Here is a 13684-nt window from a genome sequence, read left to right as displayed (position 1 = left end):
AAAATAAATTTATTAATTTTAAAAATAATTAAGAGTATAATAATATGAATAGAGGATATTAAAATAATAATATAAAACTTATCGTTTCAATTATGTTAATAATTAATTAATTAATTAATTTGTGAAATACTAAAAAAAACCTTTAAATTGTCGATAAAAAAATCACTACTTTTTTCTGAATTTTCTTTTTAAATCACAACAAATATAAAGACGCAGAAATTTGGTCCGTGGAAACAAAGGATACCGAGGAGAAGGTGACGACGCTCTTAGCTCTCTCCTCTCCTCTTTTCCCTTCCATTTTCCTCTTCAATTTTGAACTTTCTTGTCGAATTTTCACTTTTAATTTCTCAATCCTCTCTCTCTCTCTCTCTGTGCGTGTGCCTGCGTGCTTTTGAGACGATCTGTTTGATGCAATGTCTGCTGATGCGTCGCCTGGAGTGGCTCTCGAAGGTCTCGACGTTGTAGCGGACTATATTTGGGTGGGAATTCTTTTGCCTTATTTTCTTATCTCAGTTTAAAACTTTTTAGCTTGATTGATTTGCTGGTTTTCTTCTTTTGAGTGTAAATGCTGGAAAAGAAGGAAAACTCGAGTTTTTTCAATTATCAGAGCTGAGGAAATAATAATTCTTAATTCTACTGCATATATTTTACAGCAATGGGTGAACTTATATTTGCTGCTTCTTGTATTTTTTTTTTTCAGAAACCAAATGGAGCATGGTGGTTATGTTGTTAAATTTGTTTTGTTTCATTTGTCACTTTTATTAAAGAGTTTGGTAGCTGCAAAGAATTTTTGATAAGGCAACAATTAATTTATTTCTCTTGCCTTGTAGCTTCTCACTGGCTGTTGTTCTGCTGATAAAGACGAGGGTGAGATTGTCAAAAAAGAAAGAAGATACAATTCTCTATTTTTCATAATTTACTGTTTTACTTGCTACAAAGCAACCAACAAAAATTCAAAAGGAATTAAGGAATAAATATAGTACTTCATGTTATCCTTTTTTAGAAAAACTTTGGTCAATTAATAGCATAAAAAAAATCCATACGGCTGCTTATGTTGCTGCAAGGGATACAGTGAAATGTGACAGATGTATCTTCCTAATCTATGCTTGGATTGGAAAAGTGACAATGTTTCCTCAAGTGGATTTGGGCCTTTAGTTTTTGCTACATTCACTTGCAATTTGAGGGATAGGATTGAATCATCTATTCTAGGAAACCAATCGTTTTGTAATTCTCTCAAGAGTGTAATGAATTGAGTTTGCGCTTCTCAAATAGCGAAAACTTGATAAATTGCAGGCAAATGAAGGTGCAGGATCATTGTCATGGGATCGGTTTATTCATGTTTTTGATCTGGTGCAGAATGGAAATCAGGCATTCCGAGAGAATCATTTTGAGGAGGTAAACTATTTTGGCTATTTATGCTCACCATCTAGGTTTGATCATATTTCACGCACTTTTTTTGGCAGTTTGCTTGAAATACCTCTCTCTTTATTTTCTTATTTTCTTATTATTTTTTTTTGTGTGTGTGTGTGTGTGTTCTCCCTTGTTTTTATGTATTTCTTCATCTGGAAAGTAGGGAGGAAACAGGATGAGGAAAAAAGTGAAACCAGGAAGTGGCAAGTGCAGGCTAGGCTTGTTTTTTAGCATGAAAAAAATGGTTTAATACTGAAATTTCAGTAAGCAAGTAGGGATGTTAATCTAAGGCTTTACTGTAGTGATTCTAAATTAAGTGAGCTATTGTTGGGGTTAAAGTTCTGATACGAAATATTTTTTATTATATAAATATTATGTTTACTCTTTGCTATCTAGGCTATCAATTATTACTCAAGAGCAAATGAAGTCAAACCTGGGGATCCTATTATTCTTAGCAACAGGAGTGCTGCTTATAGCAGGTTATTCTTGACTTTATACTATTATTGTCTTCATTTGATTATTCATTCTTTCACTTTAGTTTGGTTGATTCCATTCCATGTATTGCAATAGGATGGTCATTCATCCATCTCGAGGAAGTGTTTTTATCTTAATTTTGATAACCGTAATGGGATTGTTGCTACCAGGATCAGCCAATTCCTGAAACAGAGGCCTGCTTCTGCTTCCGAATCTAAACCATTAAATGGGCTGGATCCTACTATGCATGCTGAAGTACATGTCTTTTCTTAATTTGCTTTGGGAAATTAATAATTGCATGATAAGCTTTTTGGTGAAATATGAAAAGGAAATTTGTGTTAAATCATTAATTCAGCTTGCACTCAAGGATGCTGAGAAGGTGATGAACCTCAGAAACAATTCAGTGAATCCATACATCTTAAAGGCCAGTGCTCTCATCCTGGTAAGCTTGCTTTGCCCTCTCTTTGCTGTTAGCTGCATAGATGGAGCCCTAATGAGGTTCCTACACTCTATGTATCTCATTTCTTGAATTAACATTCAGCTTCTTTGAATTGGCAGTTGGAAAAATATGAGTTGGCTCGAGATGTTTTTCTTTCAGGCCTTCAAGTTGATCCTTTTAGGTACTTTATATTGACTCTGATGCATAATTTTCTATTTAAATTCTCAAGGATGGATAGTTCAATTATGTGGTTCATTTAAGATTCTCATGCTATAGAACGGTTAATTGCTAGTATATCTCACTTGCTGTGCAATCTGTGATTTGTAGCAATACTCTTCGGGCTTCTCTTCAGAATTTGGAGAGATTAAGGGCTAATACATTGAGGAGAACCCTTGGTAAACCAGAACGTAGTGATGACTTTGATTGCACTCTCTGCCTGAAGTTACTATATGAACCTGTTACAACTCCTTGTGGACATTGTTTTTGCCGTTCATGTTTGTTTCAGTCAATGGATTGCAGTCAGTGTTTTTCTGTTTCTTATATCTTAGCCTCAGCAGTGCCGTCCATCTATTTATGTTTTTCTGACCCTGTATAAAATATTAGGAAACAGATGTCCGTTGTGCCGAACAGTTCTCTTTATTAGTCCTAGAGAATGTGCAATCAGGTGAGCTGCTTATCTTTGTAACTATTTCATTTCTGGAGTATATTGTGGAATGAGCACCCTTACGCACTTCATATTCTTTTCAATTTTGTAATTAGTTTCTGCAGTTGGTCTAGAAGCAGTCAGCCATGGCTCTTGTGAAGGAGATAAAGTAGGTGTTAGGATCTATGCATGATTGTGAGCATGTTATTTTTGGCCAACCTTATCAAAATTAAGATCTTGATTGTGATGAAGCACAATTTAAATTTAAAGACCTTGCAGTTGAAAAAAGTATGCATATGGAAAATATTTGGTCTCATCTTATAGACTATAGTCTTATTTAATGTGCTTGCTAAGCAATTAATATGTCACGGAAAACACTTTCTTGTTTCTGAAGTTACTAACTTACTATTGCCGTCAATTTGATGTTTTGGTGTTTCTTAGTGTTTTGATTTTAAAAATGTCTAATACTATCAGTTTCTGTTTCATTTTTGGAATTGATAGCTTTTACTTGTTTTCACTTGTTGGCCATCCTTATTTTGTGGATATTTCACATTACAGCAAGCTGAACTTTTTATCTAAGTTTGTTTCACTATAAAGTGAAAAACCAGAAAGTGGAAAACTTTCAATGAACAAAGAGAGGTACATTGTATAGTTTAATTATTTCAACAATTTATGACATTTATTTGGACTTTACCAGCGTGACACTAAACAACATCATACAAAAGAACTTCCCGGAGGAGCATGCTGAGAGGAAGTCTGAGCATGAAAGTTTGACAAATTTAGGGGTTGATCTGATCCCCCTATTTGTTCTGGATGTTGTTATCCCATGTCAGAAGTTTTCACTCCACATATTTGAACCCCGATACAGATTAATGGTGAGTCAACCATTCCATTAATAATTCAAATGTTTGGCTATTACTTGATATAAAGGTATAGAGATTTTTTCCTTCATATGACATGTGCATCTACCAATGCTTGTGACATGATATCTTAGGACTCTTAATGATCGTTGTCGAATTCACAAAAAATAACCTATCCAAATCCAATAAATATAAATTACGTATAGGGTGAATATGATCGTATCAACAAGGAATTGATACTAAAAATCTCCAATCAATAACTAAGAAAATAAATAATGAAAATAAAAAAGGAGAAATTTAATGAAGAGTGAAACTAAAGTAAAAACAAGACAATTAAGATAAGCAATAATGTAGAGAAAATCAAAGCAAATAAATTTCAGTCGAAGAATAGGATTCATTTCTGTTGTGAGAATTGATCATTGAAGCAAAAATATCTTTATTTCATTCCAATAAATTAGTTTTAGTTATAGGAGACGTTCCTCACAACCAATCTCTCTCCTAAATTAATTAGGAAACATTCGCTAATTAACTTTAATTAACAAACAACCTAAAGAACATCTATTGGATTTAATTTATTAACCACCTTAAGAATTAGAAGAGACCCAATACTAACCAATAAATCAAACCGCGCGGTTAGTTTAAGTTAGATCATGTAATTTTTTAATGGGTTACACTAATTGTTACCTATTGTTAAATAACTCAAATAATTGCGGATTGAAATATTTAAAATAACAATATATTACCTTGAAAATATGAACAGTGGACCCTATTGGTCAATATATTACCTTGGAGGAAAATTAGTGAAGAAATCTGGAATTTGTCGAAAACTTGTGTCCTAATTTATGGTAGAAATCTTAGGTCAAACTCCAGAGTAGTTGGCAGTGTACTAGGTAAATGTGTCATGCTGCTTTTATGGCTTTCCATCTTTCTTTCTGGTTTCCTTTTAATGGTAACTTAAACCTGAGAGATGATTTTCCATTTTTATTGTTTTTGTGCATAGATAATGTTAGTCTGCTCTTTATTTTTCATGACAGGTCAGGAGGATAATGGAAGGAAATCATCGGATGGGAATGGTAGATTATTGACAGTGGTCCTTTCCTTCACCTCCTTTCCCCTTGAGAACCATTGCGTGGCACTAAAATCACAACACTGCTTTGACTTCTATATGATTTGTAGGTTACCCTGGATTCTGCTACAGGATTAATAGTTGATATTGCCTGTGAAGTGGAGATTGCAGAGTAGGTTTATGGTCCATATTTATTCCCTGTTATTATCAAATTTTAACTGTCTTTTTGTTGTTCTTTTCTCACTTTTTCTGAACAGCTTCACTTAAACATGACTTTGTTCTGAGTTAATTAGTTTCTGTATAGGTGTGAGCCACTTCCAGATGGACGATTCTATCTAGAGGTAAAAATACCATCCTTCCTATTCGCTGCACAAACATTTGCATATCATGCTCTTTTTGTCTTCTTGACAAAACAAATAAATCTGATAACTTAACCCGTTATGGACATATATTTTCTAGAAGTGACAGGACTTCACAATTGATGAGCACTTTGCATAAGATGGCATTATTTGTTTTTATTGACAACTAGATGTAGAAAATGCATTTCAAATTTTCAGCATGCAGGATCCAAATATCAGACTTCAAGGGAGAGAAGGGTGGCAGTCTTCCATTAAGTTTCCCATTTCTTTTTTCTGTCTTTGTTTGTTTATGTTTAATTCCATTTGATAATATGTAATTTCTTGCAGGTCAAAAGTGGCCGTAGATTTCGCATCATCCGATCTTGGGATCAAGATGGGTGAGCTGGGCTTTCTTTTAAATATCATTTTTGTTTTCTTCAATAGCATTAGATATGGATGTAGACTCAGTCTGTCTGTTTTGTAAGTTGTCATGTCTTTCTATTTCTTAAGCAGGTATCGCGTTGCAGAGGTTGACTGGTTACAGGATGATCCACCAAAAATGAGAGCAGAAGTATGCTTGCTGCTTTTATCTTCTTGTTCTTCTTCCACTTCTTGTATTATTATTGTTAGTTTTCTTTGTTTATTTTAATTCCTTTATTTCGGTGTCAAAGAGATGCTGAAAAGTTAAACAGCAGAAAAAGTGGTTTAACCTTTCGTCACTGGTATTTGATCCATTCACGTTTCTTAGGAATTCATTTTTCTTTTGGTGTTTTTGCGTATACACAACTTTTCAAATTTGAAGTAAGTTACCTACTTTCCGTCAATTCTTGTGTCAGTGAAATTTCACAAGCACCATATCTTGTGTATCCTTTCAAGATATAGGATAACAACACTCGGTGTGTGGCTTGTATGGGGGTTCCCTTGATTAGTTTGGGATTGGGGCTTCATTTGAGTTGAGTTGTTTATTGGACTCGTCAATCCTTGAGTAGCATGAGGAGGATAGTCTCCTCAATCCCATAAACCGTATATTCCTCATCCAAATAGGATTCAAAACTTAGATCTCCAAGTTAAAATTCCTTTGTTCACATTGTACTCACCTTTGTTACATGTTAGTAGTCTCTTGTGGATTCATTCTGGATGTTTTCAGTTACAGGATGTTACAAATAATGCAGCTGAATATGTGCAATCATGGTTAAGGAGGGTAAAGGAATCTGCAAGACAAGGTAAACACTTGGGATGAACTTGTGCAAGTTCTATATATTCCATCTAAAACATACATCTTGGTTGGTGTTTTAGATGGAAAAATTTGGTCAAGATTTTTGTATTTAATGATTTTGTTATCTGTATTTGCATCATGAAGTCAGGGTGCAGTTAGTGTTTGCCAGCGCACAAAGAAAAGGATTTGTTATTCTATATTTCTGTGTTGTATTAAGCAGAGTCTTATTTCAATTTATGTAATAAATTCATACAGACAGAAGAAGACTTGATAAACTATTAAGTGTAGAAGCGATGATGCCGTCACCGTTGGATCCAGAGCGCTTCAGTTTCTGGGTATTGATTATTTTCACTATAAATGTGCTCATGAAACATGATTAGCTGCACTTTCTGATTTTGACTCATACTTGGCTGCAGCTTGCTACATTATCGGACATGAAGCCTTATGAAAAACTGGAGCTTCTGCGCACAAGGGATACAGAAGAGGTACTATAAATTAGAAATTAACACATTTTTGTTGGTTTCCCTGATATTTAGTACTAGTTAGAAGATGTTACTCATGCGATGCCCACTCATAAGACAAATAGAGGAATGAAATTCTTTGGTGATGACTGCCTGGAAAAAGTTCCATGCCTTGTAGTAGTACATAAAGTTCTTTACTTTTTAGAGCTGCGCTTTTCCGAGCTTTTCTTGATGCTGAAATTGATGGATATCCTTGAGAGAGCCTGAACTTCTGGTTGACATGTTGAATGACCTCAAAGCTGCTCTTAGGACTTAACATTTTTCTCACTATTTTTCGTTCCAATTTCTTTTGCAGAGGATAAAACGAGGATTGGTTTATCTTAGAGCAGCAGAACAGGGCTGCAGCGTGCAATAATATACTTCACATATTTGTAGATTGAATGCTTCACAAGCTATCAAATTGTATAATCAACATTCTCTGATCCACATGATCGTGGATCCTTTCCTTTTTTCGTAACAAGTTAAGTCTTCAAACTAGAATTTGGCGATACAGGAAAAATCCAATTTTCACATAGATTTAGGTCGCGTCATCGCCCTTGATTTAATTACAACCCTATATGTTTGCTTTAGAATAGTTTTCATATGAAGACTCCATCTTTCTCCCAATTTATTTTGTAAAAAAATGAATTCTTGCAAAATTATATATGAATTTATTTTATTTAAAATTTTTAAAATTTTGTAAGTTAAAAAAAAATTGATTTTTTTATTTTAAATAAAAAATTTGATTGAATTAAATTGAATTTTGGTGAAATTTTTTATTTCAAACCAAAGTCAATGTAGTTTTTAATTTTCAATAAATGAAATGCCTCATATTTTTAGCAACTACTCGGTAAAATTCACCATCTAATGTCGTAAGTGCTAGTCATACGTGTTAGTGGTGGAAACAAAAGCCCAGTATCTGCATGTTTGAACTTTGAAGAGTTGGGATTTTAAAAAAAAGAAAAAGAAAAAGAAAAATGATTATTTAGATGATCAAACTATACTCTAATGGTTAAAGAATCTCTTAAAGCTTCGTTTAAAATATTTTCATTATTTTCTAACATTAGAGCCACTTAAAGAAATTAAAAATATTTTAATGATTAAAAAGAAAATTAAATTCCTTTTTTAATATTAACTACTAAATTTTTTACACGTAAACTTATTTAACATCTTTTATTTTTTAATCTTATAATCAAACATGAAAGATAACTTTTTTTTAAAAATAATTCTTTAAAAAGCATTTTATACGTTAAATAAATAGTCTAAAATTTTTTTCTCAAACAAGCCTCTCAAATTTAAAATAAATTAAAATAGGCTCTTTGTGGACAAATGAACCAAATAGATAAAACAGATTAGTACTTCCAGTTTATATCTTTTCCTTTATTTATGTTCACCTTTATGTTTTTATGACTAACTTCCGTTGGCAATACATGTGAGAATGAGTAATTGCTTACCTTAATATTTAAAAGTCAAAACTTTTATTTTCTACATCTCACCTCGCTATCTCCCCAAATAACAAATCAAAGCTTGCCTCTAAATTCCAACTGATGCAAATATTAAGTTTTGAATTCGTATCTTGTGGAGAAATAGGGATGAAATATAGAAAAGTAAATTTTTAATTTTTGAAGTTAGATACATGGCCAAAGAAAGTTAGTCATAAACATATGAAATTAAATATAAAGAAAAGATATGGATAGGAAGTTAGTAGGGCTTCTTTGGCTTATTTTTAATATGTAAAGTGTTTATTCAATTTTTTTCTTATAAAAAATTATGGCTGATTTGGGAAAAAAAAAAAAAAGGCTTATTTGATTGTTGGACTAAACTCTGAGTCCTAAATAGACCTTTAACCAAACAAAAAGGATTTAACCAAACAAAAAGGAAATAACAGATTTTCCTCCCTCATGAACATTGGTTGATTAGCAACTCTGGTTGTTAACTTCTCAACTGCGCAAAAGCTTACAGAAAAACCGGATGCTTACTCTTCTGGAATTGTTCTTTTTGAGGTTTATGTACAAGGCATGTCATAAACCCTGCTTGGCAAGGGAGCAGTGAATTTGGCTGAGCGGTCAATGCAGGGCATTGGAAGGGCATCATTGACAAGATACTCGATCCTCAAATTACTGGGACTCCTGGATCTCTGGACAAATATGTGGAATCTGCAGAAAAATTTTAGCAGAATATGGCATAACAGGCCTGGCATGGGAATGTGCTATGGACCTGGAGTATGATTTGTAGCTTGAAGAGGCTTCCTCTCAGCCTGACAATTTGATAAAACAGTCCAAATTTCATTGGTCTGGAAAACTCAAGACAAAAGACACCTCAAGGTGGATCTGCCTCAATTAGCAATGATTCTAACGTAACTATTTGATTCTCCAACGTTCTCTAAAGAACCTGATGAGTAGCAGCAGTAACACATATCCCATAGGTGGTTCCCCCAAAGGCCCAAGTTGGGGTTCCGCAGAATTGATAATTTTTCTTCATGTTTATAGAATAAGAATTACTATAAGATCTACGAATTTTTTAAAAATTCATCAATTCGTCCCTATGCAATAGCCACAATATAACATTATTTCAGGCATGAATAGACCCAAAGGATAACCGTTCACCTTCCAAATTCTGATTTAACTGATGATATCTACTAAAAGTATGTAACCAAATCACCTCTCTTTGAGAAACAGGAAATATAACATTCATGACTTCCAAATTCTACCCTAGGGTTCACCAACAATGCAGCATCCACTGCTTGCTTAAGCAATATATCTTGTAAAAACTACCATGTAACTTCTAGATAAGACACCTCTGCAGTACCCTGGAAGGCTAAGCATGCTACACTTGGGTATACACTACTGTAATAATAATCAGCACGGACAATAAAAAAATTAACCAAACAACGCAAAGATTCATGGCTCTGCATGTCAGATGCAATCATCCATCTTCAATATGGAAAACTTCAGAAAGTCAAACCTAAATTGGTCCATAGATCTACATGATTCTTTTAAAATGGAATGAAGTGAATCATATAAATAAAGCACTCTCATAATTTGAATGATAAATTGAGGATTTCAAATTTCTTCCTGACTGCAATTTTCTGTAATCGTACACAAAAGTCTCATCATTTACATTCCAGAAGAATGAGAGCAAATGAAAATACAACAGGTCATTACCAAACAAGAAGATAAATGAAGGACAAACATACTGCAGTTTGTTTATAAATTTCCTTCATTGATTACTCACAAGGAGGAAGATAAAGTTGATGCCAATAAAAGAATTCTACCCTTTTTATCTCAGACACATAACCAAGACGACATAGCAAGGAAAACTTAGTATGTAGACTGTTATCAAATTTGAATTTGTCTTTGACTGAGGAATTAAATTACCTACAAATTATGACACAGTGAATTATATGCACTCACTAGCACCCTCATCTGCTGTTTCCATGCACTGAATGCCGAATATCAAACTGGTCTACATACTCCAATGGAGTCACTGTCTCATTCCTGATCCTCTTGATCTTGGGGCTCAGCAGTCCCCTATGCCCAAAACCATATAACTTAAGCACCTGGTTATCAGCAAAATTGAAAGCCCTTTCCATGCTTCTTAAGCACTGTTCAACAGGATAATCGCCATAGCTCCCACAAGGCTTGCAACCAACAAAATGAGTCACGAAAGGCCACCTCTCATCACCCAATCCTGGATGGTACTTCTCAATCATCTCTTCATATCGATCTACCAACCCTGCCCAATACCCATGCAGATAATATTGATTCTCAATATACACCTTATCCATCCACTGATCCTTCTGTGCAAGAAGCAAGTAAATCAAAGCTGACTGATCATCAGCCTCAAATGCTGGCCTCCCCTTCAAATTTGCAGTTAAAATCTTGCCAGCCTCCTCCCTTATTGGCCCCTTAGGACCCATTGGAGCCCAGGCATCAAGCAAATCCAAGCTCCACTTGCAATTCCTAAACAAGAAACTCCCCGTGTTCAAAGCAATCCATGATTTTTGCTCAAACAATAAATCAGGATACCCATGAATCACCAAATTATGATTATTGTACTTGGATAGGGGGATCTCAAAAACCATATCAGTAAACATTGCATCACTATCCATCCACCAAATCCACTCCACTTCAGGATGCGACAGCATTAATCTCCTAATCATGGGCAATTTCGCCCAGTAGCCAGCTAATTCCTTATCCAAATGAGCCATGTTATAAACAATCTCAATCCCATGGATCCTACAATAGTCGATCTTATTCTTGATCGCCTTTAATAGGTAATGATCCCCAATCGGGTTATCACAGGGGTTAGGAGGCGATCCGGTCAAAAGCAAAATTCGAGGCTTTCCATTCACATAATTAGGGAACTCTGGGTTTTGGCTGAGCCATACCTTGCGTTCCTCGTCCCACTTAGAGAGTTTGGGGCCTAAAGTGTAAGTGACATTGAGGTTCATATCGGCCTCAGCCGGCTCATCCGGATCGGTAGGGTCGCCATCGGAGCGGATCTCAGCCAGAATCCGGTTAGTCTCCTCAACGAGGTTCTGGTTGATAACTTCTTCTTCAGAGCTGGTGAGATTGCCAATGCCGATGGTACCACGGAGGACGAGGATGGTGACGAAGCCACAGAGGATAGTGATCTTGATGTTATTGAAGGTCTTATGAATCTGCCGGCCGCGAGGCATGGTTGCACGACCTCCTCTGCCGTTGGCTGTTGTGGTGGGTAGGCCACCAGCTCCGCCGCCGCCGCTAGCTCTCTTCTGGGGAGTGAAGTTCTCTTGCCCCATATTAAAGTAAACTCTCTCGAATTATAGACTTAGAAGCGCCAATTAGAGAGAGAGAGAGAGATCCAAATTCTCTCTTTTGAGTGAATAATTTTTTAGCGTATGGATCTGGAAGGCATCTAATATAATAATACAAAGTTTTCTATTCTCTTAGCTCTTTGTAGGTAGGAGGGAAGCGAAGGAACAATTTAAAACCCTAGGCGGCGGTGACGGTGGTGCTGATATCGGACGCGTTGGTCATGGTTTGGTAGCGGCGACAATGGGAGAGTTCAAATCAGGAGCTGGCCTGGGACGACAAATGTCCACCTGCTGCTTGTCTACACGGTTATGTATATATATTACAAAATAATTCTAAAGTATAAAAAAATGCTGACAGTCGCTTAAAAAGTTAAACAATCAATAAAGGAATTAATAAAAAATATATAATAATTAATATTCTCTCAATTTGCTTTTTCACTAAAAAAATATAATTTTTTATTAATTTTTTAATTATATTTATTTTAAATATATTAAATTGTATTAAATACTATGTTAAAATTTTTTTAAGATAAAGTAAAATAAAATAAAATAGAATTATAATATAATTAAATAAATAAATAAAAATTATGAAATAAAAAAACATAATAAAAAAATAACCAACTTAATTTTAGTCTAACGAGTTAAAATATAATAATTATAACAAAATTCATATAAAGACAAGTAAAATTATTCTATAATTAGATGTGGCCTCTCTTTGGTGATTCACAGCTAACGCCAACGCGTTGATTTGGATGCTCTACATGTCAAGTGAGCAGAAAGATCCCAGTATGAAAGCTTGCCCACCTCTCTTCCTCTAATCATGTATCAGAGGTTAACCCATTCCACGTCCCTGAAAGGGCGTGAAAACCACTCTCCAAACACATGCTAATGTTGGTGTGATGCTACATTAACATGTGCAACAAGTCATAACTCATGGACAAGCGTGGCATCTGGTCTGGTCCCATTGGATTATTATGATTTATGATTCCATCCTCAATTGTCTATCTCATCTCATGTGCCATGTGCCATGTGCCGTATTCCCAAATCCTGTCTTTTATTGATTGTAATTGTCCCTTATTGATAATCCTCCAAGAATTTCGAGTCTCTGTGCTCCTGTATTTTTTTTAAAATTAAATTAATTATTGAAATTAATTAATTTTAATTTTTTAATACCTATTAAATTGAAATATATTAAAAAACAATAAATATATTATTATTTAAAAAAAAAGAATGAGAATCATATCTGAATCATATAATATGTTCGTTTTATTTTCAAAATTGTCTAGCCCAACCAACTCTTCATAGCTGGCACACGCTCTCAATTTATAATAAGTAATTCATGAAATGAACAAATATATATATATTGAATGCCGTCGGTTAGATTCATATTGTCAAATAATCATGGCAATCAAGAAAGAAAAATGGCATTTAACGGAGACGTGGAAGCAACTTGCAAGGAAAAAGCAAGGCCTAAGATGATACTTTAATCCTTCAAATAGACAAGAAGAACTACTATAAAAATGCACCACCCTAAAAAATACGAATAAATATTATATACTAATCATGATGACTGGCCGGAAAATTTGGCCGCGGGGTCAATATTAGCTTACTTATGCTGTTAATAGACATCACATTTCAATACACTATGAGTCGGTGAAAAGAGGGAATTTTGTTAACGGGAGGGAGGATCCAACAGTACTTGAAGATACCTTGAATTTCACAAGTCCTTGCATGAAACCATCGAATCAGAGAAAATCATTGAACCCAAGAGGATCTGTCTTTAGGTCAATAGCTGTGCTTCAAAGTTCAAACCAAACTCTCATGATTTCAAAAATTGTAAGAGCACAAATATGCTTGATGGCATGCAAGCGTAACATATAGCATATCAATTATCAATGAGAACTACAACACGCATTCAGTACATACAAAGTATTTTTAAC

At 34.6% G+C, this 13684-nt stretch overlaps 2 protein-coding genes across 3 annotated transcripts; one reads left to right on the top strand and one right to left on the bottom strand.

Annotated features, from left to right (window-relative positions):
- The first annotated feature begins 206 nt into the window (after positions 1-206).
- On the top strand, positions 207-7481 carry LOC110600110 (LON peptidase N-terminal domain and RING finger protein 1). 2 transcript variants are annotated; one of them, XM_021736847.2, is made up of 20 exons: positions 207-479; positions 701-717; positions 831-867; positions 1294-1395; positions 1807-1889; positions 2055-2139; positions 2240-2326; positions 2443-2504; positions 2651-2841; positions 2927-2987; positions 3664-3841; positions 4861-4899; positions 5003-5064; positions 5197-5233; positions 5579-5628; positions 5744-5801; positions 6378-6453; positions 6702-6781; positions 6863-6931; positions 7263-7481. In XM_021736847.2, exons 1-20 carry the CDS (start codon positions 414-416, stop codon positions 7320-7322), a joined length of 1500 nt encoding a protein of 499 aa, XP_021592539.1. In that variant the 5' UTR covers positions 207-413; the 3' UTR covers positions 7323-7481. The 2 variants fall into 2 exon arrangements, with proteins under 2 accessions (XP_021592539.1, XP_021592540.1); XM_021736848.2 differs by lacking the exons at positions 701-717; positions 831-867 and having other exon boundaries at positions 208-479.
- A 2505-nt stretch (positions 7482-9986) lies between these two features.
- On the bottom strand, positions 9987-12045 carry LOC110599981 (probable xyloglucan 6-xylosyltransferase 5). The gene has a single exon (XM_021736633.2). It carries the CDS (start codon positions 11727-11729, stop codon positions 10368-10370), a length of 1362 nt encoding a protein of 453 aa, XP_021592325.1. The 5' UTR covers positions 11730-12045; the 3' UTR covers positions 9987-10367.
- Positions 12046-13684: the final 1639 nt, after the last annotated feature.

Source organism: Manihot esculenta, chromosome 14 (genome assembly GCF_001659605.2).
Source record: "Manihot esculenta cultivar AM560-2 chromosome 14, M.esculenta_v8, whole genome shotgun sequence".
NCBI lineage: Eukaryota > Viridiplantae > Streptophyta > Magnoliopsida > Malpighiales > Euphorbiaceae > Manihot > Manihot esculenta.
Note: the sequence above shows the minus strand (reverse complement) of the source record. Positions and strands in the feature narration are given on the sequence as shown.

Coding starts and splice junctions, on each gene's coding strand:
- LOC110599981 (XM_021736633.2), bottom strand. CDS start 11,729: ATGGGGCAAGAGAACTTCACTCCCCAGAAGAGAGCTAGCGGCGGCGGC.
- LOC110600110 (XM_021736847.2), top strand. CDS start 414: ATGTCTGCTGATGCGTCGCCTGGAGTGGCTCTCGAAGGTCTCGACGTT. Junction 2,140..2,239: donor ATCCTACTATGCATGCTGAA/GTACATGTCTTT, acceptor TCATTAATTCAG/CTTGCACTCAAGGATGCTGA. Junction 2,505..2,650: donor CTTCAAGTTGATCCTTTTAG/GTACTTTATATT, acceptor TGTGATTTGTAG/CAATACTCTTCGGGCTTCTC.